Below are 23,455 nucleotides of genomic sequence, written 5' to 3' on the forward strand. Positions count from 1 at the left end.
CCCCACGGCACAGGCCCGCCCGCGGATCGGTGGGCCCCGATCGCGGGCCAGGCCACCGTGGGGCAACCTCCTGGGGCTAGATCCCCCCCGCGCCCCCCCAAGAACACCGGAGCCCGCCCGCGCCGCCAGGTCCCGCCGGTAAGGGACCTACTCCAATTTACGCCGGCGGGACTGGCAAAAGACGGGCGGGACTTCGGTCCATCTCGGCTGGAAAATTCGGGCAGCCCCAGCGACCATTGAGTCACGCCGGACCCCGCCATTCTCCGAGGCGGGTGCCGCGACACATGCCGCGCCAATTTTTTGGGGGCTGGAGAATTAGGAGGACGGCGGGGGCGGGATTCACGCCGACCCCTGGCGATCCTCCGACCCAACGGGGGGTCAGAGAATCCCGCCCCCTGCCTGCACTTCTGCCTGTGAAAACTGCCAACATGCAATAATGATATTGCTTTTGCAATGATAGTTGAAAATAAGCTACAACACTGCAAACACAGAATCAAATAAGAAATCAACAAAGTACAAATTATCCAATACATACTCTCAAGGTAATCAAAAAGCTGGCATTGCAACTTAGTAAGGTTCCGAGATTAGAATATCATCAAAAGTTACAAATTCCTTTTTCACTGACTCTTTCGCTGTAATGGCAGCCTTGCCTAAGGCTGAAACATCATTCCATGGTGATGTTAACCCTCTGGAAACTTCACTGAGTAATCATTTGTGTTGAATGCGAACCCGGTGAAGTTAGGCCCTAATTAGCATATTGAAGAGGCCTAATGTCTGTTTAATGCATCCAACTGGGATGCCAAGGAAATGGATCCCATAAATCCAACCGTGCGTTAGTCCATGCGTAATGGATGCAGGTCTTCCCCCCATTAAATTAACATGTCTTGTCCCTGTTTTTCACCCAAGAAAACAAGCGCAGCCCGTACCAATTTCTACGCCGAAATCTGCTTATGGAAACTCAAACCACTTCAGGCCAAGAACAATATTGGGAAAATGGTCCAATTATAACCATTGACAATGCCGTTCTAAAATGTGGTAAATATCACTCACAGATAAAACAAACTGCTTGAAGTAAATATCAGAAGCCAATGCAGAATTTCAGAATGATCTCGAGCACTATCTGGAAAGGTGTGCTGGAACCAACACTAGTATGAAGCTACAATGTTCAGATTGAGAAACAGCAGGTAAGCAAGGGACACAGCTAGGGAGAAGAGTGATGCAGCCACATTGTCAGAAAATCAATAACATTAGCAGAACAGAACATGGAGTGGACACAAAGGGAGGTGAGTAAGCACCGGTATGAGATAGGGGGTCGGTGGAGATGAGGAATGGCATTCCCTTGCATGAGCAGAAAGGGGTCTAACAAGGGGAGGGTCAGTGAGTGAGGACCCAGCTGGTTAATCTCACAACTCTAACATAGGGCGGGATTCTCCGTCTGTTCACGGCAGCTGGATTCTCCGGACCTGCTGAGCACCAAATTGTCCGTCCTCACTAACAACAGTAGTGGGACGGACTTGCAACGGAGAATCCCGGCCCTAATCTCATTACATAAATATGTTTGGGGTTGAAAAGGAAACTATTTTTAGGCCATCTGTTAGCAATTCATATTGGAGGACGCTGGTGGTGACGCCTCACAGCGCCAGGGACCCAGGTTTGATTCCGACCTAGGGTGACTGTCTGCGCGGAGTCTGCACATCCTCCCCGTGTGTGCGTGGGTTTCCTCCGGGTGCTCCGGTTTCCTCCCACAGTCCAAAGATGTGCAGGTTAGGTGGATTGGGCATGCTAAATTGCCCTTAGGGTAGGGTTGCAGGAATAGATCAGGGGATTGGGCCTAGGAAGGGTGGTATTTTGAATAGTCGTTACATTCTCAATGAGCCTAATTAATGGCATCCTTCTGTAGGGATTCTATGATTCTATTATGTAGTGGTTTATTGCCTGATTAGGAGTAGATTCAAAACAGCATTATAGCATATAATATAGTGAAACAGCTAATTATCACAACTGACCTCATGCAAGAAGGGGATAGGAAAATGTTGTATTGTCATAAATGGATAAATTCCATTCATGGGACTGATCAGGGATAGTACGTTATCCCTGAGACTGGGGAAGAGTGTGATGTTCCAAAAGTAGGAAGATTTGGGGCGAGATTCTCCATCCCGCTGCTCCGGTTTTCTGGTGCGGCCGTCCCCACTGGCAGCGGATTCCTCCATTCGGCAGCTGGCCAATGGGCGACTGGATTCCCTGCCTCGCCATGCCATATTTCTATTTCACCCCGCCGGTGGGATGTTCTGTTACGCCGGCCGGTCAATGGGGATTCCCATTGTGGGGCAGCCCCACGCCGTCGGGAAACCCCTGCCCGGGCTGACGGAAAAATGGAGCATCCTGCCGACGGAGAATCCAGCCCGGGGTTTCCCAATGTGGGCACGCCCATGCAGTCGGGGCATCCGCGGGCGTGAGTGCGCTGCCGGCGAAACGGAAGATCCTGCCGCGGAGAATCCAGCGCTTGGTATTTTAGTTATGTGATGTGAGAGACAGCTGGAGTAAGTCTGATTACAAACATTAGCTTCAACTAGCTGAGTGTTTGCAAGGACCAACGCACATAGCTGTCTGCAAGAGCAGATCTTTGTAGGGTGATCAGTCAGCTACATCTATCTTGAATGGGATTACACTTGTTTGCCTCACTACATCTGGTCAAGTCAAAAATAGTGCTGGAGTGCTCAGACAGCCCAGCGCAAACATTAACATGTATGGTTTGACAGTCTGTGCAATAGGCAATTTTCATTCGGGGGAAATGTATGGAGAATGCAAACCGTGTCACCTATAATTTTTCTCCAGTGAAAACAGCAGACTGATAATATTGGCTGTGTGCCCACAATATCCCAATAGGCACAGACATTGGGGTGATTCTCTGCACTCGCAGAATCCTCCCCATGCCCATTCCTTACCAGGTGTGGTCTCAGCTGCTTTCTGTCTGTTTGTTTATGACCATAAAATATCCCATAATATCACAGCTTTAGTTGCTCAGCTGTAGATCTAACACCATGTCTGAACTATGTGGGTACATTAGCGGGATTCTAGATCTCCCAGCACACAAGGAAACCATGCAGCCTTTGTACCAGCCTGCTAACCCTTTGAAAGTGATACTTAATTAATCCCAGTCCCCTGCTCTTTGCCCATAGCCCCCCTTTTCAAGTAGATCGAATTTCCATTCTGAAAGTTACTATTAAATTTGTACTGAGATCAACATTGTCCATGACATCCCATCTGAATGATCGACCAAGATCTCTATTTCATTCAAAAACCCTCACACTTCGCAGTCAGCTCCAGAATTGAGATGTAAAAGAGAAATGTCAACCCTCCATTGATTGATTGCAACATAATTGTCATCACTGCGTTCTTCCACATTTGCTCTACTTGCAAATAGGATTGACTTTTATTATATTAATTTTAGTTCATGAATCAGTATTAACTAATGGAATTGTGGCAATTTTCACATTTATTATCTAAAACACAGCTGTTGTGCACTTCCAGGATTATATAAGGCACAACAAATGTGTATTTGCACACTTCACACTTCTTGTGCAAGTGCACCACAGCCAATCATTGCAGCTATTTCATTGCCTAGAAATGGTTTACACAAATTTTGGACCTTCCTTGGTGGGTTACCGATGCTGTGATTATTTACGCTCAGAGGGAAGAAGGTTAAGGCGTCGGAATTGGAAGAGCAGAGAAACAAGTGACAGAATAAGCCACAATAAAGTGAGAAACTGTAACAGTGTGACTTATCAGTGAGAAACTGTAACAGTGTAATCCATCAGTGAGTAACTATAACAGTGTGACTCATCAGTGAGAAACTGTAGCAGTGTGACTCATCAGTGAGAAACTGTAACAGTGTAATCCATCAGTGAGAAACTGTAACAGTGTGACACATCAGTGAGAAACTGTAACAGTGTGATTCATCAGTGAGAAACTGTAACAGTGTGACTCATCAGTGAGAAACTGTAACAGTGTGACCCATCAGTGAGAAACTGTAACAGTGTAACCCATCAGTGAGAAACTGCAACAGTGTAATCCATCAGTGAGAAACTGTAACAGTGTAATCCATCAGTGAGAAAGTGTAACAGTGTGACTCATCAGTGAGAAACTGTAACAGTGTGACTATTCAGTGAGAAACTGTAACAGTGTAATCAATCATTGAGAAATTGTAACACAGTAACCCATCAGTGAGAAACTGTTACAGTGTGACCCATCTGTGAGAAACTGTAACAGTGTGACCCATCAGTGAGAAACTATAACAGTGTGACTCATCAGTGAGAAACTGTAACAGTGTGACTCATCAGCGAGAAACTGTAACAGTGTAATCCATCAGTGAGAAACTGTAACAGTGTGACTCATCAGTGAGAAACTATAACAGTGTGACTCATCAGTGAGAAACTGTAACAGTGTGACTCATCAGTGAGAAACTGTAACAGTGTAATCCATCAGTGAGAAACTGTAACAGTATAATCCATCAGTGAGAAACTGTAATAGTGTGACTCATCAGTGAGAAACTGTAACAGTGTGACTCATCAGTGAGAAACTGTAACAGTGTGACTATTCAGTGAGAGACTTTAATAGTGTGACCCATAAGTGGGAAACTGTTATAGTGTGACTCATCAGTGAGAAACTATAACAGTGTGACTCATCAGTGAGAAACTGTAGCAGTGTGACTCATCAGTGAGAAACTGTAACAGTGTAATCCATCAGTGAGAAACTGTAACAGTGTGACTCATCAGTGAGAAACTGTAACAGTGTGACACATCAGTGAGAAACTGTAACAGTGTGATTCATCAGTGAGAAACTATAACAGTGTGACTCATCAGTGAGAAACTGTAACAGTGTGACTCATCAGCGAGAAACTGTAACAGTGTAATCCATCAGTGAGAAACTGTAATAGTGTGACTATTCAGTGAGAGACTTTAATAGTGTGACCCATAAGTGGGAAACTGTTATAGTGTGACTCATCAGTGAGAAACTATAACAGTGTGACTCATCAGTGAGAAACTGTAGCAGTGTGACTCATCAGTGAGAAACTGTAACAGTGTAATCAATCATTGAGAAATTGTAACACAGTAACCCATCAGTGAGAAACTGTTACAGTGTGACCCATCTGTGAGAAACTGTAACAGTGTGACCCATCAGTGAGAAACTATAACAGTGTGACTCATCAGTGAGAAACTGTAACAGTGTGACTCATCAGCGAGAAACTGTAACAGTGTAATCCATCAGTGAGAAACTGTAACAGTATAATCCATCAGTGAGAAACTATAACAGTGTGACTCATCAGTGAGAAACTGTAACAGTGTGACTCATCAGTGAGAAACTGTAACAGTGTAATCCATCAGTGAGAAACTGTAACAGTATAATCCATCAGTGAGAAACTGTAATAGTGTGACTCGTCAGTGAGAAACTGTAACAGTGTGACTCATCAGTGAGAAACTGTAACAGTGTGACTATTCAGTGAGAGACTTTAATAGTGTGACCCATAAGTGGGAAACTGTTATAGTGTGACTCATCAGTGAGAAACTGTAACAGTGTGACTTATCAGTGCAAAACTGTAACAGTGTGACCCATCAGTGAGAAACTGTAACAGTGTGACTCATCAGTGAGAAACTGTAACAGTGTGACTTATCTGTGCAAAACTGTAACAGTGTGGCCCTTCAGTGAGAAACTGTAACAGTGTGACTATTCAGTGAGAAACTGTAACAGTGTAATCAATCATTGAGAAATGGTAACACTTTAACCCATCAGTGAGGAACTGTTACAGTGTGATCCATCTGTGAGAGACTGTAACAGTGTGACCCATCAGTGAGAAACTATAACAGTGTGACTCATCAGTGAGAAACTGTTACAGTGTGTCTCATCAGTGAGAAACTGTAACAGTGTGACTATTCAGTGAGACACTTTAATAGTGTGATCCATAAGTAGGAAACTGTTACAGTGTGTCTCCTCAGTGAGAAACTGTAATGGTGTGACTCATCAGTGAGAAACTGTCACAGTGTGACTCATCAGTGAGAAACTGTAATGCATAGGCTTCTGTAATGCCTGGGCTTCTGTAATGCATGGGTTTCTGTAATGCATGGGTTTCTGTAATGCATGGGTTTCTGTAATGCCTGGGCTTCTGTAATGCATGGGTTTCTGTAATGCATGGGTTTCTGTAATGCATGGGTTTCTGTAATGCCTGGGTTTCTGTAATGCCTGGGTTTCAGTAATGCATGGGTTTCTGTAATGCATAGGCTTCTGTAATGCCTGGGTTTCTGTAATGCCTGGGTTTCTGTAATGCATGGGTTTCTGTAATGCATAGGTTTCTGTAATGCCTGGGTTTCTGTAATGCCTGGGTTTCTGTAATGCATAGGCTTCTGTAATGCCTGGGTTTCTGTAATGCATAGGCCTCTGTAATGCCTGGGTTTCTGTAATGCATTGGTTTCTGTAATGCATGAGTTTCTGTAATGCCTGGGTTTCTGTAATGCATAGGCTTCTGTAATGCCTGGGTTTCTGTAATGCCTGGGTTTCTGTAATGCATGGGTTTCTGTAATGCATAGGTTTCTGTAATGCCTGGGTTTCTGTAATGCCTGGGTTTCTGTAATGCATAGGCTTCTGTAATGCATTGGTTTCTGTAATGCATGGGCTTCTGTAATGCCTGGGTTTCTGTAATGCCTGGGTTTCTGTAATGCCTGGGTTTCTGTAATGCATGGGTTTCTGTAATGCATAGGCTTCTGTAATGCCTGGGTTTCTGTAATGCATAGGCTTCTGTAATGCCTGGGTTTCTGTAATGCATTGGTTTCTGTAATGCATGGGTTTCTGTAATGCCTGGGTTTCTGTAATGCATAGGCTTCTGTAATGCCTGGGTTTCTGTAATGCATGGGTTTCTGTAATGCATGGGTTTCTGTAATGCATGGGTTTCTGTAATGCCTGGGTTTCTGTAATGCATGGGTTTCTGTAATGCATGGGTTTCTGTAATGCATTGGTTTCTGTAATGCCTGGGTTTCTGTAATGCATGGGTTTCTGTAATGCATGGGTTTCTGTAATGCATTGGTTTCTGTAATGCCTGGGTTTCTGTAATGCATGGGTTTCTGTAATGCCTGGGTTTCTGTAATGCCTGGGTTTCTGTAATGCATGGGTTTCTGTAATGCATAGGCTTCTGTAATGCCTGGGTTTCTGTAATGCATAGGCTTCTGTAATGCCTGGGTTTCTGTAATGCATAGGCTTCTGTAATGCCTGGGTTTCTGTAATGCATTGGCTTCTGTAATGCCTGGGTTTCTGTAATGCATTGGTTTCTGTAATGCATGGGTTTCTGTAATGCCTGGGTTTCTGTAATGCATAGGCTTCTGTAATGCCTGGGTTTCTGTAATGCATAGGCTTCTGTAATGCCTGGGTTTCTGTAATGCATAGGCTTCTGTAATGCCTGGGTTTCTGTAATGCATTGGTTTCTGTAATGCATGGGTTTCTGTAATGCATGGGTTTCTGTAATGCCTGGGTTTCTGTAATGCCTGGGTTTCAGTAATGCATGGGTTTCTGTAATGCATTGGTTTCTGTAATGCATGGGTTTCTGTAATGCCTGGGTTTCTGTAATGCATGGGTTTCTGTAATGCATGGGCTTCTGTAATGCCTGGGTTTCTGTAATGCATGGGTTTCTGTAATGCCTGGGTTTCTGTAATGCATGGGCTTCTGTAATGCATGGGTTTCTGTAATGCATGGGCTTCTGTAATGCCTGGGTTTCTGTAATGCCTGGGTTTCTGTAATGCCTGGGTTTCTGTAATGCATTGGTTTCTGTAATGCATGGGTTTCAGTAATGCATGGGTTTCTGTAATGCATGGGCTTCTGTAATGCATGGGTTTCTGTAATGCCTGGGTTTCAGTAATGCATGGGTTTCTGTAATGCCTGGGTTTCTGTAATGCATGGGTTTCTGTAATGCACGGGTTTCTGTAATGCCTGGGTTTCAGTAATGCCTGGGTTTCAGTAATGCATTGGTTTCTGTAATGCATGGGTTTCTGTAATGCACAAGTTTGCAAATAGGCAATTCATAAATCATCAGGGAGCATTCCACATTTCAGTGCTTGTTGACAAATTCAAACACTAGAGCTAATTTTAAATAGGTTTGCCTGGTCAAAGTAAGATGATATGGAGTCAAAATTACTTTGTACTTCTTATTGTCTCATTCTTCATTCTGTTGTCTCCATTGGTTCCTCCACTGTATGGTCCAAACTCTCCCCTAAAACAGAAGGGACCCTCAATACTAGGTGTAAGTTTGCCAAATTTGGAACACCAAGGAACTTTGGAGGGACAAGGGGCTGGATGTGCACAGTGCACAGTCCGCCCAATTGAACTGGCTGGTAACGAGGAAGAATCTACAAAAACCTAAATAATTAACTATTATTCTGAGGTCAGGAAGAGCAGGAGACCTTCCTCAGATTCAACAAGCATGAAGTGGGTCGCTGACACCCCTCCCTCCACTATCACATCGCCACCAAATCTCAGCTACAGCCAGTTGGTGCAGCCATGAGGACCCTGTGAATCGTGGAAGGTAATGCTATACAACCCTCGAAGAACCAGACTTCTCAGTGGAGGGTTTTCTATCTGCTCGTCCTGTGTCGAGAGTTAAAATCTATCTTAATGTTACTTCTGTTGCTGTACACTTCTAAGACATGTTTATGTAATAGGGTAGCACAGCTCTCTGACGGCAGGTGATCTAAATTTATGATAGAACCACTAGTAGTATTTCCGCAATTGCAACTGGCCCCTGTGCACACAGAAAGCCAATGTAATCATGTACAAGTGCACGCAGCTTTGCTGCCCACAGAGGGAGCTATTGGGGCAAATACTTGTGCATCAAATTGTAATTCTAATCCTTCAATTAATAACTAGCTCTAAAGTACCTGCGACCTGCTGCTTCACGGGAATGGAAGGACAGGCAGCGACCATTCTGTCCTTTATGCCTGTCTTGTCATTGAATTAGATCATAACTGATCTGTCCACCTGCTTTTGATCCATGTTCCTTTGTACTTTCGCCCAGCGAAAATTCCACTGATCTGAAAGTTTCAATTAATCCCCCAGTGTCCTTGCCTGTTTGGGGAGAAAGTTTCAGATTGCTGTGATCCTTTATGTGGAAAAAGTGCTTTTGGGTTTCCCTCCTAACAGGCCTCGCTGTATTTTTAAGGTTATATCCCTCCTTGTTTTGGATTTTTCCCAATGGAGCCAATCGATTCCTTATATCTACCTCATCGAATCCCTTCATCATTTTTTAAACACCACAATTCCATCTTCATGATTTCTGCGTAAAATATAAAGTAAATGGGCTGGAATCTTTCTTTTTGACTAGGACATCAGTAATCACTTACACTCTCTAACTAAGACTGCGCACCCTGTGGAAATCCTTGCCTGACAAACAAAAAAGTTCCTTTTATTCTTCAACCCCCTTCTCAGGCAAATAAAGATGAGACCTCGGGAAGTTTCTCTGGCGATGTGATGCAGAATAGAGGCTTTCTTATTGTCAGCAAAAGGGTGTAAACATTCACCTCAGAACCGTTCTGCAAAGTTCAATAAGGGCAAAAAGGAAAACATTTCCTGTCATCACTGTCCTGAATGAAGTCACTCCTTTAGTTAGAAGTGATTTAATATTCTCAGTGTGAAGATTATGGACATATACCTTTGCAGCCATCCTTCAGATGAGACGTTAAACTGAGACCCTGTCTGCCCTCTTGGACGGGCGTTAATGATCGCAGGTCACGGTTGAAGGCAGTTCTCCCTGGCGTCCTGACGTATCCCTCAGCCCAAATCTCTAAAAGGGATATTCTGCTCATTTATTTAATTGCTGTGTTTGGAAACTTTCTGTGTTACAAATTGGCTGCCACTTTTCCTCATGTCACAACAAGGACTACAATTCGAAAGCACTAATTGGCCAGATGCACTTATAATTTTCTTTTATAATAATCTTTATTGTCACAAGTAGGCTTACATTAACACTGCAATGAAGTTACTGCGAAAAGCCCCTAGTCGCCACATTCCGGCACCTGTTCAGGTACACAGAGGGAGAACTCAGAATGTCCAATTCACCTAACAGCATGTCTTTCGGAACTTGTGGGAGGAAACTGGAGCGCCCCCAGGAAACTCTCGCAAACGCGGGGAGAACGTGCAGACTCCGCACAATCAGTGACGCAAGCTGGGAATCGAACCTAGGACCCTCGAGCTGTGAAGCAACAGTGCTAACCACTGTGCTACCGTGCTGCCCCTATGGGCCATCATAAGGTCATAAGAGGCCACTGTACAAACGTACACCAATACTTTTTCTGATGGCAAAGTACTTTTCCAAACTCATCCCTGGGTGCATATTCTGTTCAAAATAGATTAAGTATCTTTTTATGAAAGATTGTTTTCCAGAGGATCTTTATCAGCAAGTGATTAAATCGAGTTTGAAGCCAACCCGGTAAATGGTGAATTATCTGAATCTGTTCAAAATTGAGCTCATTTTTAGTCATGTCAAAACAATGAAAGTGTCTGACCACAAGGTGGTGCAGTTACCCAACTACATTCAGCCAATGCTCGTGCTCTGGGATTGATCAGAGATCCCTAGACATAACCAACGACAGCCACAAGATAATGGGTCTCTGCAGCCGCCAGTGAATTTGAGTTGGTGCATACTTTGGTGTTTAATAGGAAAATTCAGCACCTGTCAAGTGTGAATTTCAAGTTAGAAGATTGTGGGAACAAGCACCACCTCGTGGTTTAAAGTACACAATCCCAGCTCAGCGCGATGAAGCTGATATATTACCGCCTATTCAGACAGATGTAAACGATTCAAAGGCACTCTTTGAAGTAGACTAAGATCTCCCAGTGTACTGGCCCACATTCCTCCCTCAAACAACACCAAGTAACAGTGTCAAATGTGTTGTTTGTGGGATCTTGCTGTGCAGAGATTAGCTACAGTCCAAAAATAATTAATTGGATTGGAAACACTTTGGATGCTGTCATGTGAAATGTAACTCCTACACCTTTTCTCGCCTTTAAGAAATAGTTTGATGTGTGATTGAAAGATGACACCTGCGGCCATACAGAACAGCCTCAACGCTATCCCGGACTGCCAGCCAATCATTGTGCCACCCTCCAGACCTGAAACCAGCTACGGCAACATTTGGGCCTGACCGAAATGTCCGACAAAGCTCCCATCTGCAATGACCACAGGTTCACGCCAGCACTCACTGATGCCACGTTCAAAAGGATGGGGGGGGAACATTGACAGTCAGGGACCGAGACTTGATGGGTACTGGACAGCCTTCTTCGAGGGAATGTCCAAAGTGGTGGGGATGAGGCTGGAGCCATGCCCGAAAGTGGCGGTCTTCGGGGTTTCAGATCAGCCAGATCTCTTCATGGGGAGGAGGGGGGTGCCCTTGTCTCCCTGATTACCCGCCGTACAATACTGCTCAGCTGGCGGTCAGCAGCATCACCTAAAGCTGCAGACTGGCTGTCCGACCTATCGGAATTTCTCCAAATGGAGAAAATCAAATTCGCCACCTGAGGGTCGGAAGATGGCTTCCACAAAACATGGGAGCCGTTCACCCAAGTGTTCCGGGACCTGTTTTGGCCAACAAACAACCAAACAAATAAACAAGTAGCTAAGAGCTGGGGAAAGTAGCCAGGGCATTATAGAAAAGAGGGAAGGGAGGGAGGACCGTGGCGGGGTTGGGGGGGTGGAGCAAGAGGGAAAAGCCAAACCCAGCATGAAAGAAAGGGGCGTAGCAGAGAAGAAGGGGGTGAGAGTGAGAGGGGGAGAAGGGGGTGAGAGGGGGAGAAGGGGGTGAGAGGGGGAGAAGGGGGTGAGAGGGGGAGAAGGGGGTGAGAGGGGGAGAAGGGGGGTGTGGGGGAAGGAGAGTAGGGAGGGGGGGAAGGGGAGTAGGGAGGGGAGAAGGGGAATAGGGAGGGGGGAGAAGGGGAGTAGGGAGGGGGGACAAGGGGAGTAGGGAGGGGGAGAAGGGAGGGTGTGAGAAGGGGAGAAGGGAGGGTGGGAGAAGGGGAGAAGGGAGGGTGGGAGAAGGGGAGTAGGGAGGGGGGAGAAGGGGAGTCGGGAGGGGGGGAGAAGGGGAGTAGGGAGGGGGGAGAAGGGGAGTAGGGAGGGGGAGAAGGGGAGTAGGGAGGGGGAGAAGGGGAGTAGGGAAGGGGGTGGGTGGGGGGGACAGGGAGAGAGGGAAGATAAGGGTAATAGGTCAACAGAGGGAGCCAGAAGGGAGAAAGGAGGAGGGAACACAAACCGGGGGGGGAGAGCGCAGTAAACGACAACGACCACAACAAGCACAGCAAGACGAAAGAGAGAACGAAAGAACATGAAGAAGGAACGACAGGCGGCCGAAACTGAGGCAAATGGCCCCTCCCTACTCTCCTTCCCCCACACCCCCCTTCTCCCCCTCTCACCCCCTTCTCCCCCTCTCACCCCCTTCTCCCCCTCTCACCCCCTTCTCCCCCTCTCACTCTCACCCCCTTCTTCTCTGCTACGCCCCTTTCTTTCATGCTGGGTTTGGCTTTTCCCTCTTGCTCCACCCCCCCAACCCCGCCACGGTCCTCCCTCCCTTCCCTCTTTTCTATAATGCCCTGGCTACTTTCCCCGGCTCTTAGCTACTTGTTTATTTGTTTGGTTGTTTGTTGGCCAAAACAGGTCCCGGAACACTTGGGTGAATGGCTCCCATGTTTTGTGGAAGCCATCTTCCTAGACAAATTCCTAGCCCTGCAGGGGGCGAGCTGGGACCCGGAGTGAATCTCGCAGCTTCTGCCACTGACACGGGCCCCGCACTTCCGGGTCAGAGGCCGCGCATGTGCACGGCGGCGACCTCCAGCGGCCGTGCCGTGCTCCATGGCGGACCCAGACCGTGGAGCCGGCCGCCTATAAGGCCCCTCCTGGTCTCCGATCCGCCCGCCCCTGACCAGGGTTGTGCGGACTGAGTCCGCAGCCGCCTCACGAGCATCCCGACAGGTGGTTAGTTCCACGCCGTCGGGAACTCGGCCAATCGGGTGCAGAGGTTTGCTGAGCGGGCCTCTGGCAATGGGCCCCCGGCCACGCAGCGCACTCCGCAGTCACACTGATTTTGGTGCCCGGAGAGTCGCCGGACTGGCGCCGGGCCCAATTACGGCATCAAACTGGATTGTCCGCCCCGGCGCCGGCCGTGAATACTGTGTCGGACTGCGGAGAATCCAGCCCGGGGCGCGATTCTCCGACCCCCCACCGGGTCGGAGAATCGTCGGGGGCTGGCGTGAATCCCGCCCCCGCCGTGTCCCGAATTCACCGCCACCAGAGATTCGGCGGGGTCGGGAATCGCACCGCGCCGGTCGGCGGGGTCGGGAATCGCGCCATGCCAGTCGGCGGGCTCCCCCCCGGCGATTCTCCGGCCCGCGATGGGCCAAGTCCCGCCGCTGTCAACCCTCTCCCGCCGGCGTGGATTAAACCACCTACCTTACCGGCGGGAGCAGGCGGCGTGGGCGGGCTCCGGGGTCCTGGGGGGGGGGCGGGGGGCGATCTGGCCCCGGGGGGGGTGCCCCAACGGTGGCCTGGCCCACGATCGGGGCCCACCAATTCGCGGGCCTGTGCCGTGGGGGCACTCTTTTTCTTCCGCCTTCGCCATGGTCTTCACCAAGGCAGAGGCGGAAGAGACCCCCTCCCCTGCGCATGCGCGGGGATGCCGTGAGTGGCCGCTGACGTTCCCGCGCATGCGTCGCCCGGCGAAGACCTTTCGCCGCCGGCTGGCGTGGCGCCAAAGGCCTTTCCTGCCATCCGGCGGAGCGGAAACCACTCCGGCTCGGGCCTAGCTCCTCAAGGTGAGGGCTTAGCCCCTAAAGGTGCGGAGACGTTCGCACCTTTGGGGCGGCCCGACGGCGGAGTGGTTCCCGCCACTCCATTACGCCGGAACCCTCTGCCCCGCCGGGTAGGGAAGAAACCCACCCCAGGAATCCTGCAGTGAGAAACTCACCTCTTGGGCGCGATCCCCGGGAAAACTTCCAAACATAGTCGCGATTGGGAACTATTGCGAGTTTCCCGGTGCTTGGCCCAGCGAGGCCATCAACACTTAACGAAGCCTCACCCTGAATGCTGGCTCACCAGCTGATTCGCCGGGACTGCGCTTGCCAGACCCCCGCTGACAAGGTCGAGCAGCACTGAAGCTGCACTTGCTCAGCCAACACCGGCCAGCAAACAACAATGGCATCGAGGAGACCAGATTCGGGGGCACTGACCTAGGGAGGCTCCTGGACACAGTGAAGGCCAGGAGGGAAGTCTATTCCCCCAACGGTCCTGGAAGGTGAGTTTCAAGGCAGCCAGTGCCGCCTGGGACGAGGTGGCGGTAGCAGTCAGCTCGGTCAGTGTGACCAGGAGGACTGGCCTCTCGTGTCGGAATAAGGTCAACGACCTACACAGGGCAGCACGAGTGAGTAGACACCAACTCCACCCACCCCCACCCGCCAAGGAAACATCCCTCCCGGCAACCCCAGCCGTCCCTCCATCCCCCTCCCTCTTCAACCCACCCTCCACCTGAACCATCCCTTCACCCCATCCCCCCACCACTGTGAACTACGCCTGTGTCCCCTCAGGAAAAGCTGCTCACTGAGTAGCAACCCTGACCCATCCCATGGGACGGCGACGGTGGCCACCAGCACTCCCGAGTTCCACCCCTCTGATGCGGGGTGGGGCGGGGGGTGGAAGAATCCTGACAAACAGAGAATTCCGGCCAAGGTGTTTGGTAAAAGGTGGCGACAGGAGGAAACACTATTTTTTGCAGCAAGTGGCTAGGACCTGGAATGCGCTGCCTGAGAGGGTGTTGGAGACAAGGCCAATGGAGCCATTCAAGATTAAATTGGATTATTGTCTGAAAAGGAAGAATACACATGGCTACAGGGAGATGGCTGCGAGTGGCATGAGGTGAATTGCTCCTTCAACGAGCCAGTACAAAAACCATGGACCAAATGGCCTCCTCCTGGGTTGCAACCATTTTCTGATTCTAAACACTGGAACGTGAGTGAGGGGGGAGTTGTGTTCATACTTTACAGTGCTCTGGTCTGACTGCACCTCGAATATGAGGTAGATTTGTGCTTTTCACCCCGAAAGACTATCTGAAAGTGGCCTGATAAGAGGCAGGTAAGATAGCAGTACGGAAAAAAACTTCAAATTTAAAAAAAACTTTAAAAAGCAAAATTCCAATGAAGGGCAATTTAGTGTGGCCAATCCACCTACCCTGCGCATCTTTTTGGGTTGTGGGGGCGAAACCCACGCAGACACGGGGAGAATGTGCAAACTCCACACGGACAGCGACCCAGAACCGGGATCGAACCTGGGACCTCGGCGCCGTGAGGCAGCAATGCTAACCACTGCGCCAGTGTGCAAAACGTCCAATTTTACTTTACATTAACATGGTTGGAGCAGTATCAGCGCAGGTTCAAACCAGTAATGGGCAACGTCAGGATAGTTTCAGTGAAATCTTGGAAGTATTTTTTTTGAATTGGATTCTCCATCCAGGAGAGGTTGGGTGTCTGTCTGGTTGGATGGCTGAATTTGGCCTTCCTCATCTGGTCATGAGGTGAGTCGAATCTAAACCCCCAGGATCGGGTGGAACGGCGATTTGACCATCATTGCTTCAGCCCGAGCTGGGCTACAATAGCCTCCCCGAAGTGACCTTCTGGTGTGTGAGAGGTGGGCCGCAGAGAGGCTGAGACATCATTGGATGAGTGGTTGGAGGCTGATTGTTTACTTGGCAGGGGGCAGGGCTGCGGCATGTGAAGCAGAAAACGTTTCCCATTTGCTGCTGCCTCCTCGCTGGCCTGGGCCAGCATTTTTATTTAACACACAGATGTACAATTAATTCTGTCAGCTTGATTATTGCAGTTGGGTTAGAAGTTGGGCTGTGTTTCAGCCGGGCACCTACTGCTGGTAATTACATGTCCGCAAACTGATTGCGCGCCTGATCGCTTCAGATATCCGTGTGTTCGGCCGACTTGTTCTGCAAACCTCTCTGAGCTTCGGAGACAGAATGCTCACATTCAGTCAAGAGCGATCGCAATGGTGGCTTCCCCCCAGTACTGTGCTGGAGCTCTTCAGTGTGACTGCTGAATTGCCCGTTGCAATTTGGAGGCTAATTAGACACTTCTGTTTAGAGCTTGTGTTGCTAATTGTGTTTCTCTTAATTTGGCTCTGAACATGGCGGCCAATATGGTGCCTTCCTTAATTCTAATTACATTTGCTCTAGAGTCGCTAGGTATCTTTCGATACTGCCACAAGGTTCAAAACCGAATACTGATCAAAGACTCGATACACCAGTTAGTAAGTTCAAACTCAATGCTCTTGTATTTACACACACCGTCAAATATACTCATGAACAAAACTCTACAGACTAAACTATCACTACTGCTAAAAGCCTATACTTAGCTTCGGGCGCCCACTCAGTCAGAGGAACAATGGCCGTTGTTCGGTTCTGAGGCTGCTGGGGTTTGGACTGGTCTGGAATAACAGCTAAGAGCGTCTGTCTGGTAGTGTGCGTTGATCTTGGACTTACTTGTTCTGATGTTGCTGTTGGGCAGGTCTCTCCTTGGTGAGAGCTGAAGCCGCAAGAGAGCGATTCTCTCTTGGGGGATCCTTCGTATACCCAAAAGGGGCTTCGCGCGTGTGCCTTGAACTTGGCCCCAATTAATTAGGTTGTTTCCCAATCGTTCCTATCGATTTCCTCCAATAGAGGGGTGGGTGTCATGATGGCTGTCCTAGGTGGTCGTTGGCCTGCTTTGTTCTGGTCTCCTCTGGCGCCGGGGTGTCTGCCTTGGTATCGTTTACTTAAATGTTACCTTTTTGTCCCCGGGGATGGCTCATTAGTATGGAAATGGATTTCAGTATCGGTCTTGTCTGAGAGCTACGGCTCCAATCAACAGACAAACCTTGCACCTGCTTGCTTTCTCTGTATTGTCCATTTTCCCTGCAATCTTTGCAAAGTGTCCATTTTGTAATCGGGAAGTGGCCATCCCAGATGGCTACAGCTTGTGGGAGTTTTTTTGGTACTGATTTCATTCTCGAGTCAAGCAATTCAGAAACCAAACACTTTGCACCAAACGTCAGCACACAACAAGAACCTGTATTTATATAGTGCCTTTAAGGTAGCAAAACAGCCCAAAGTGCTTCACAGGAGCACTGCTCCAAGCCACATAAGGTATGAGGTACAGTTGACCCAAAGCTTGGCTAAAGAGCTGGAGGTTTTTAATAAGAATCTTAAAGGTAGAGTGGTTGACGGCAGGAGTTCCAGAGCTTAGAACCTGGGCATGATTTAACATTTTGGGATACAGTGTGTGAGTAACTTGAAACATGTGACTCAGACTGTGCCAAGTTAACCCCCTATTTCCTCACCCTTGGCTCTGTTTAGAATTGCAGACTGGAGTATGATGTGTCAATCAGCCTGGCTATCCTTAATTTGCCCTTAGTTGTCCTGTCGTTATTGCATCACTGCGTTCATCAATTGTCTAAACCAGTCATTTTCAAACCCAGGGTCGCAGCCCGTTGGTGGGTCGTGGGCAGGTGTCACTGCGTTCTCGATCGTGGGGGTCATGTGTCACGGTATTCCCGATCGTGGGAAGAAGTTCCTAACGTTGTGACCAGCTTTTAAAACTGCTGGCTTTCAGAATTCCGGCCGTTCCACTCATGCGTTCTCCCTCAGCCGTGCGCAGGCCCAGGGCCCAGCAGGGCCGAACGCCTCCTCCTGATGTCAGCGCCCTGACCCAAGAGCGGATTTTTCTTTTAAAGCAGATTTGTCTTCCTGCCTGGTGGCAGAGAGCAAGTCACATGGTCCTTACACCGACGTGACGTATTCTGGGCGCGATAGAGATTCATCCATTTTGCAGCTGCCAGCAATGCTGGTGACAACTCCAGAGCCTCTGGTGAACAACCCATGGAGAAGATGCTGAAAACAGGAACAAAGCAGCATAAGCATGATTGCTTGAGGTATGGGTTATCAATTGTGCCACTGCAAATCAGGATTCAAAGTTCATCGGCCGGATTCTCTGTTCCTGAGACAAAGTGTTGATGCCGGGGCAGGATTCGTGGACTTCTGCGACAGCAAAACTGGCGCTGGACCTGGTTTAGCGACCGTAGAGGGGCTAGCACGAGGGGCTAACGCCACGTGGAACACGACAATACCAATGCAAAACGGTGTCTGATTCGCCTGGTCTGTGATTGGCACTCAGGAGGCTGACAAGCTGCAGCTGCATATACATACTTCACTCCCCACACACACTCACCCCAGCCAACAAGATGGCGCTGGTTGTGCTGGAGTGCGCCCATCCCATTGATGGGCCGGCTGGGGCCTGAGGGCATCTAGTGGTGTGGCATGGGGGAACACCCATACGACCCATGGCACTAAGTTCACAGTGGGCAGTCAGCGGCAATGGTGTTCTGTGCCCGTCCACCCCGACCCCACAGCCCACCTCCTGACCACCCCACCCGCTACTCCCCCCGGACCTGGCAGAAGCCCCCCAGCACAACTGTCAGTACATTATGGCCATGTTGGACACTTTCCGTACAGCGCCTGTTTCACGATTTCTAAAAGCACAAGTGGACCTCGCCATCGGGAATTCCCCCCAGTGGCGGCGAAGAATTGCGGAAGCCCCAGAGAATACCTGGTCAAGCCCGCTAATGATGTGCAACCGGCGATTACTGTTGTGCGGAGTGGAACGCATTGACGCCACTGTCGAGGCACCGGAGAATTACGATTTGGCATGAACCCGGTGCCCGCCACTATTTTGGCGTTAAAATCAATTCTCCGCCCAGTCGCCTTTCCCAATATCGGCGTCGGCTGACAGAGAATCTCGCCCCATGTGTGTTGTATGCAGGGAAGTACTGGCAAATGAAAGTTTAAAACCCTAAAAACTTCAAAGACATTGGCGAGTTCGAGGACAAACCTCTTGATTTTTTTCAATGGATGGCAGTGACATCTTAAATCACCAAGCTGAAATCATTATCAGAAATGTAACATTGAATAACCAAGCAAGTGAGATGGTGAGGACCAAGCAGGCTCACCTGTCACATTAAAGGTAAGTGAAGATGGTGGGTCATGAAGTTCGGGCGGCGTGGGTCGAGAAGGTTGGTCGGCGTGAGTCGTGAAGACCGGCTGGGGTGTGTCGAAAAGGTCGGTCGGCATGGGTCGTGAAGGTCGTCCGGCGCTTGGCGAATGTCGAATGTCGTCCCATAATATACATCTGGAAGGCCTAAAAGGTCAACTCCTGACCTTTGCTGAGTTACTCGATGCGACGGTTGGCTGGCATAGGTCGCGAAGGATGGCTGGTTGGTAAGAATGGGACCCGGGCAAAAAAGTTAGAAAAAACACTGCTCTAAACTCAGGCCAGAAACAATCTAGTTACTATTTTCTTTAGTCGGCATGTTGAACATTGAAGATAAGAGTAAATAGGATGGAATTCATCTTGGGCAGTAAACCAAAACAGCCCTCTGCAATTCTCTTTGTGCACACCACCCGATTTTCTTTTCCATAGGAATGTTTTATCATTCAGTTGGATCCTGGTGGATCTGTACCTTAACCACCATCCACCTGCCAATTGGATTGTACTCCTTAATATCTTGAATCACAAATTGCCTACAGTGCAAAAAAGGGCCATTCAGCCCAGCGACTCTTCACCGAGCCTCTGAAAGAGCACCCTGCCTAGGCCCACTCCCCCGCAACCCCACTTAACCGTTGGACACTAAGGGGCAATTGTAGCATAGCCAAACCACCTAACCTGCACATCTTTGGACTGTGGGAGGAAACCCACGCAGACACGGGGAGAATGTGCAAACTCCACACAGTCACCCAAGGTTGGAATCGAATGCGGGTCTCTGGTGCTGTGAGGCAGCAGTGCTAACCTCCGTGCCGCCGTAAAACACTCGACCATGTCGTACATTTTGCACGACTGAACACGATCAATTTTGCTCCAAATATGTCCTCCTTTAGAATAGAATTTGCTCAAACCATGGATGGGCAGAAATAGAACCAAGGAGGATTTTATTTCAGATTTTGGGTGTGGGGGAGGCAGGGTTTAAAGAAAATGTTCAACATGTTTGAAATATCAAACTCCCCCAGTCTTGGAAAGAAATATCTCGCATTCTTGAAAAGTCCTGTCATTTGGAAAATGGGATGCTCAAATGCCCTTCCCGTGCTGCCTTTTAAAAACTGAACCGTGTGATTAAATTTGCCATCAGCCATTTTGTTAGTGGGTTTCAATGTTAGACTTGACTAATATTCCTCAGAATTTCACGGTGCAAGTCCCTCCACGTGCAACTTTATAGAGATGAATGTTCACATCGTGATATTTTTTGCAAATCTCTGTTGATGCAACTTGTACTGCCTGGATTTCTAATATAATAATAAGCTTTAATGTCACAAGTAGGCTTACATTAACACTGCAATGAAGTTACTGTGAAAAGCCCCTAGTCGCCACATTCCGGCGCCTGTTCAGGTACACGGAGGGAGAATGCGGAATGTCCAAATTACCTAACAGTATGTCTTTCAGGACTTGTGGGAGGAAACCGGAGCACCCAGAGGAAACCCACGCAGACACGGGGAGAACGTGCAGACTCCACACAGACAGTGACCCAACTTGGAATCGAACCTGGGACCCTGGCACTGTGAGCGAACCACTGTGCTACCATGCCGCCCATAATATACGTCTGGAAGGCCTAAAAGGTTAACTCCTGACCTTTGCTGAGGTACTTGATCTCGGCCAAAAATGGTAGGGCCACAGTGAGAAAAATATCAATTGTGTTTTTAAAAGATTTCTGGATATAAACAATACAGTATAAATCATAGATATATTTTTCAAATATATTACAAATAAGGTGCAGGTGCAACTATTAAAAGACTTAAAGCACATTGAAGTGAATGCTATTATAAAAGGTTTTCAAATACCGCTTATTGAAATTTATGTTATAGAGCAGCAATATGCCTACAGCTATGAGCACTTTGGGAAATAAAATAGTTGGAACAGTTAGAAGCAACTGGGACACATCATTTTAACAAGTCGTAGCATTGGCATGCAAAAATTGGACATTCATTAAGTCTTGCTCTTGAGACAGACCCGAGTCGGTGTGTAACAATAGCCCCAGTTAATCTTCCTGTACCCATCCACAAAAAACGTGGTCCCTGTTCTCACACTAAATGATCAGTTTGCAATTTGTGTAAAACTCCCCAGAACTACATGAATACATAGCTGTATCTTCTTGAACAAGGAACACTTAGCAGACTAAAGCACCTCTATGTTATTACTGAATGCAAGTATTAGTTAACAGTCATGTTAAGGTATAAAACAGTCAGTGTTTAAAGGACTTGCTTGACCAGCCTAAAAACCAACTCCCCATTAATTATCCCCTCTCTTTAAATCACGTTCATGTTTTGGTCCTGTCCAAAGCTGGAGGATTACTGGAAGGAGGTGTTTAGGGTAATCTCTAAAGTGGTGCACGTGAAACTGGACCCAGGCCCTCGGGAGGCCATATTCGGGGTGTCGGACCAGCCAGGGTTGGAAATGGGTGCGGAGACAGATGTTGTAGCCTTCACCTCGTTGATCGCCCAAAGGCGGATCCTGTTGGGATGGAGAGCCACCTCTCCACCCTGTGTCCTGGCGTGGCGGGGGGACCTGTTGGAATTCTTGACTCTTGAGAAGGTTAAGTTTGAACTGAGGGGAAGGATCGAGAAGTTCTACCTCTCATGGGCATTATTCTCAATAATTCATGGGCATTATTCATTATGCACTTTCAGGAATTGGATAACATTGAACATTAATGGGGGGGGGGTGGGGGGGAGAGGACTGTATGTGTTAATGGTGACTGTGGATAATTTCTGATTCCTTTTTGTTATTTGTTTATGTTAACATGCAGGCAGTTGTTTGGGGGCTGGTGGGAGGATGGGATTGTTGTTGTTGTTGATATGGGGATTGACATATTTGTTACTGATTATTGCTTATTGTTGATGGGTGTCAATTTTGGAGAAAATGTGAAAAAGGAGAATAAAAATATTTTTTAAAAAAAAAGTAGCCCCTCTCTTTGTCGACACACAGAGCAGCAGAGAACGAGAGAAATAACCTTGACTGTGATTGAGTGGAGAAGGATTATTAGGCACATCTATTGGCTTCTGCCAGCATACATGTAATCCAATGACATAAAAGGTTTTGATGGTGTGATCTAACCGCAGTGTGGGTCTTTGGTTACCACACCCGGCATTTCGTGCCTGGGTACATCGCATTGCCTCTTTTACACTGGAAGGCCTCAGCAAAAGCTTCAAAGTTCTGGAGAGAGCCGATGACTCTGTATAGAGGGAAGAAAGGGGAAGAACTTACATTCACCTAGCGCCTTCCATGGACTCAGCAGTTCTCTACAGCCAATCAAGAACTTATGAAGCAGGGCACCTTATTTATTCCATACGTAAACTAGTTGATCACAGCAAGTCGCCATCAGCAGCAACGTGATAATTAACCAGATAATCTGTTTTAACGAGCTGACTGAAGGATAAATATAGGCCAGGTCACCAGGGAGAATTCTCCAACTCCTTTTAGAAATAGATCCACCAGATTTTTGACATCTACCCAAGAGTGTGGACAGAATTTCAACATCTGTTCAGAAAGGTGACACTGCAAACAGTGTAGGACTCGCCCAACACTGCAGTGGAATATCAGTCGAGATATATGTTCAAGTCTCAAGTGGGAACTTGAATCCACAACCTTCTGACTAAGAAGCAAGAGAACTGCCAGTGAACCGAGGTAGGAAAAGCGACATGAAGGTGATAATTCCTGATTTCCACAAATGGGTATTGATGTAATGGGGACAGTATGCACATCTCTGTTTTTGGGAAAATAACTAATGTAAAGTTATAATAGGAATGGTTCTCTAATTATTCTTCCGCTGGGAGGAGATTGTCTTTGAATCGCACAAAGCTATCGCATGTGGCACTTACCAGCAGGTCATTAACAAGTGATAAAATGCATCTTGTTAGGCTACCGGACCAGGCCACAACATTTGGTCGGATGTCGAATGAGAACCCCAAACTTTTTTTAAAATGTTTAAAAATGTGAGGAAAGGATACATTGCCCCAGGAGTAATGGCTCTGACCAATAGGTCAAACAAACTTTAACTTAAACACAGAACTAACTACATTATCAAATAAATAACTTCACACTTATCAGTTAAACAGCTCTTTAACAAAAGGAAAAACTTAAACTTACTATCTATACCTGCTACTAACTCCAATCAAGCAACCCAATACAATTCAAATGCCACTTATAAAGGAAGTTAACAAAACAGGTTTACTTGCTTAGCTGTGTGGAGACTTTTGGAGGGAGTTCCTTTCAAGAGCAGATGCAGTACACTTCTGCTCATTTGGTAAAACTGCTGTTCAACTTAAAATCCTATAACAGGGTTTACATAATCTATATC

General features: G+C 47.8%; 1 protein-coding gene across 3 annotated transcripts in view; it reads right to left on the reverse strand.

Annotated features, from left to right (window-relative positions):
* Positions 1–23,455, reverse strand: part of mmel1 (membrane metallo-endopeptidase-like 1) — a 243,318-nt gene that overhangs the window by 41,379 nt on the left and 178,484 nt on the right. For 2 of the 3 annotated variants that reach the window (XM_072478006.1, XM_072478004.1), the window contains one exon: positions 19,420–22,330. The exons of the other annotated variant lie outside the window; for it this stretch is intronic. In XM_072478006.1, the coding sequence (XP_072334107.1) occupies positions 22,231–22,330 (100 nt within the window). In that variant the 3' untranslated portion in view covers positions 19,420–22,230. Of the gene's footprint in view, positions 1–19,419; positions 22,331–23,455 lie in introns of those variants that run through there. 3 annotated transcript variants of the gene reach the window in all.

This window comes from Scyliorhinus torazame, chromosome 16 (assembly GCF_047496885.1).
Source record: "Scyliorhinus torazame isolate Kashiwa2021f chromosome 16, sScyTor2.1, whole genome shotgun sequence".
Taxonomy (NCBI): Eukaryota; Metazoa; Chordata; class Chondrichthyes; order Carcharhiniformes; family Scyliorhinidae; genus Scyliorhinus; species Scyliorhinus torazame.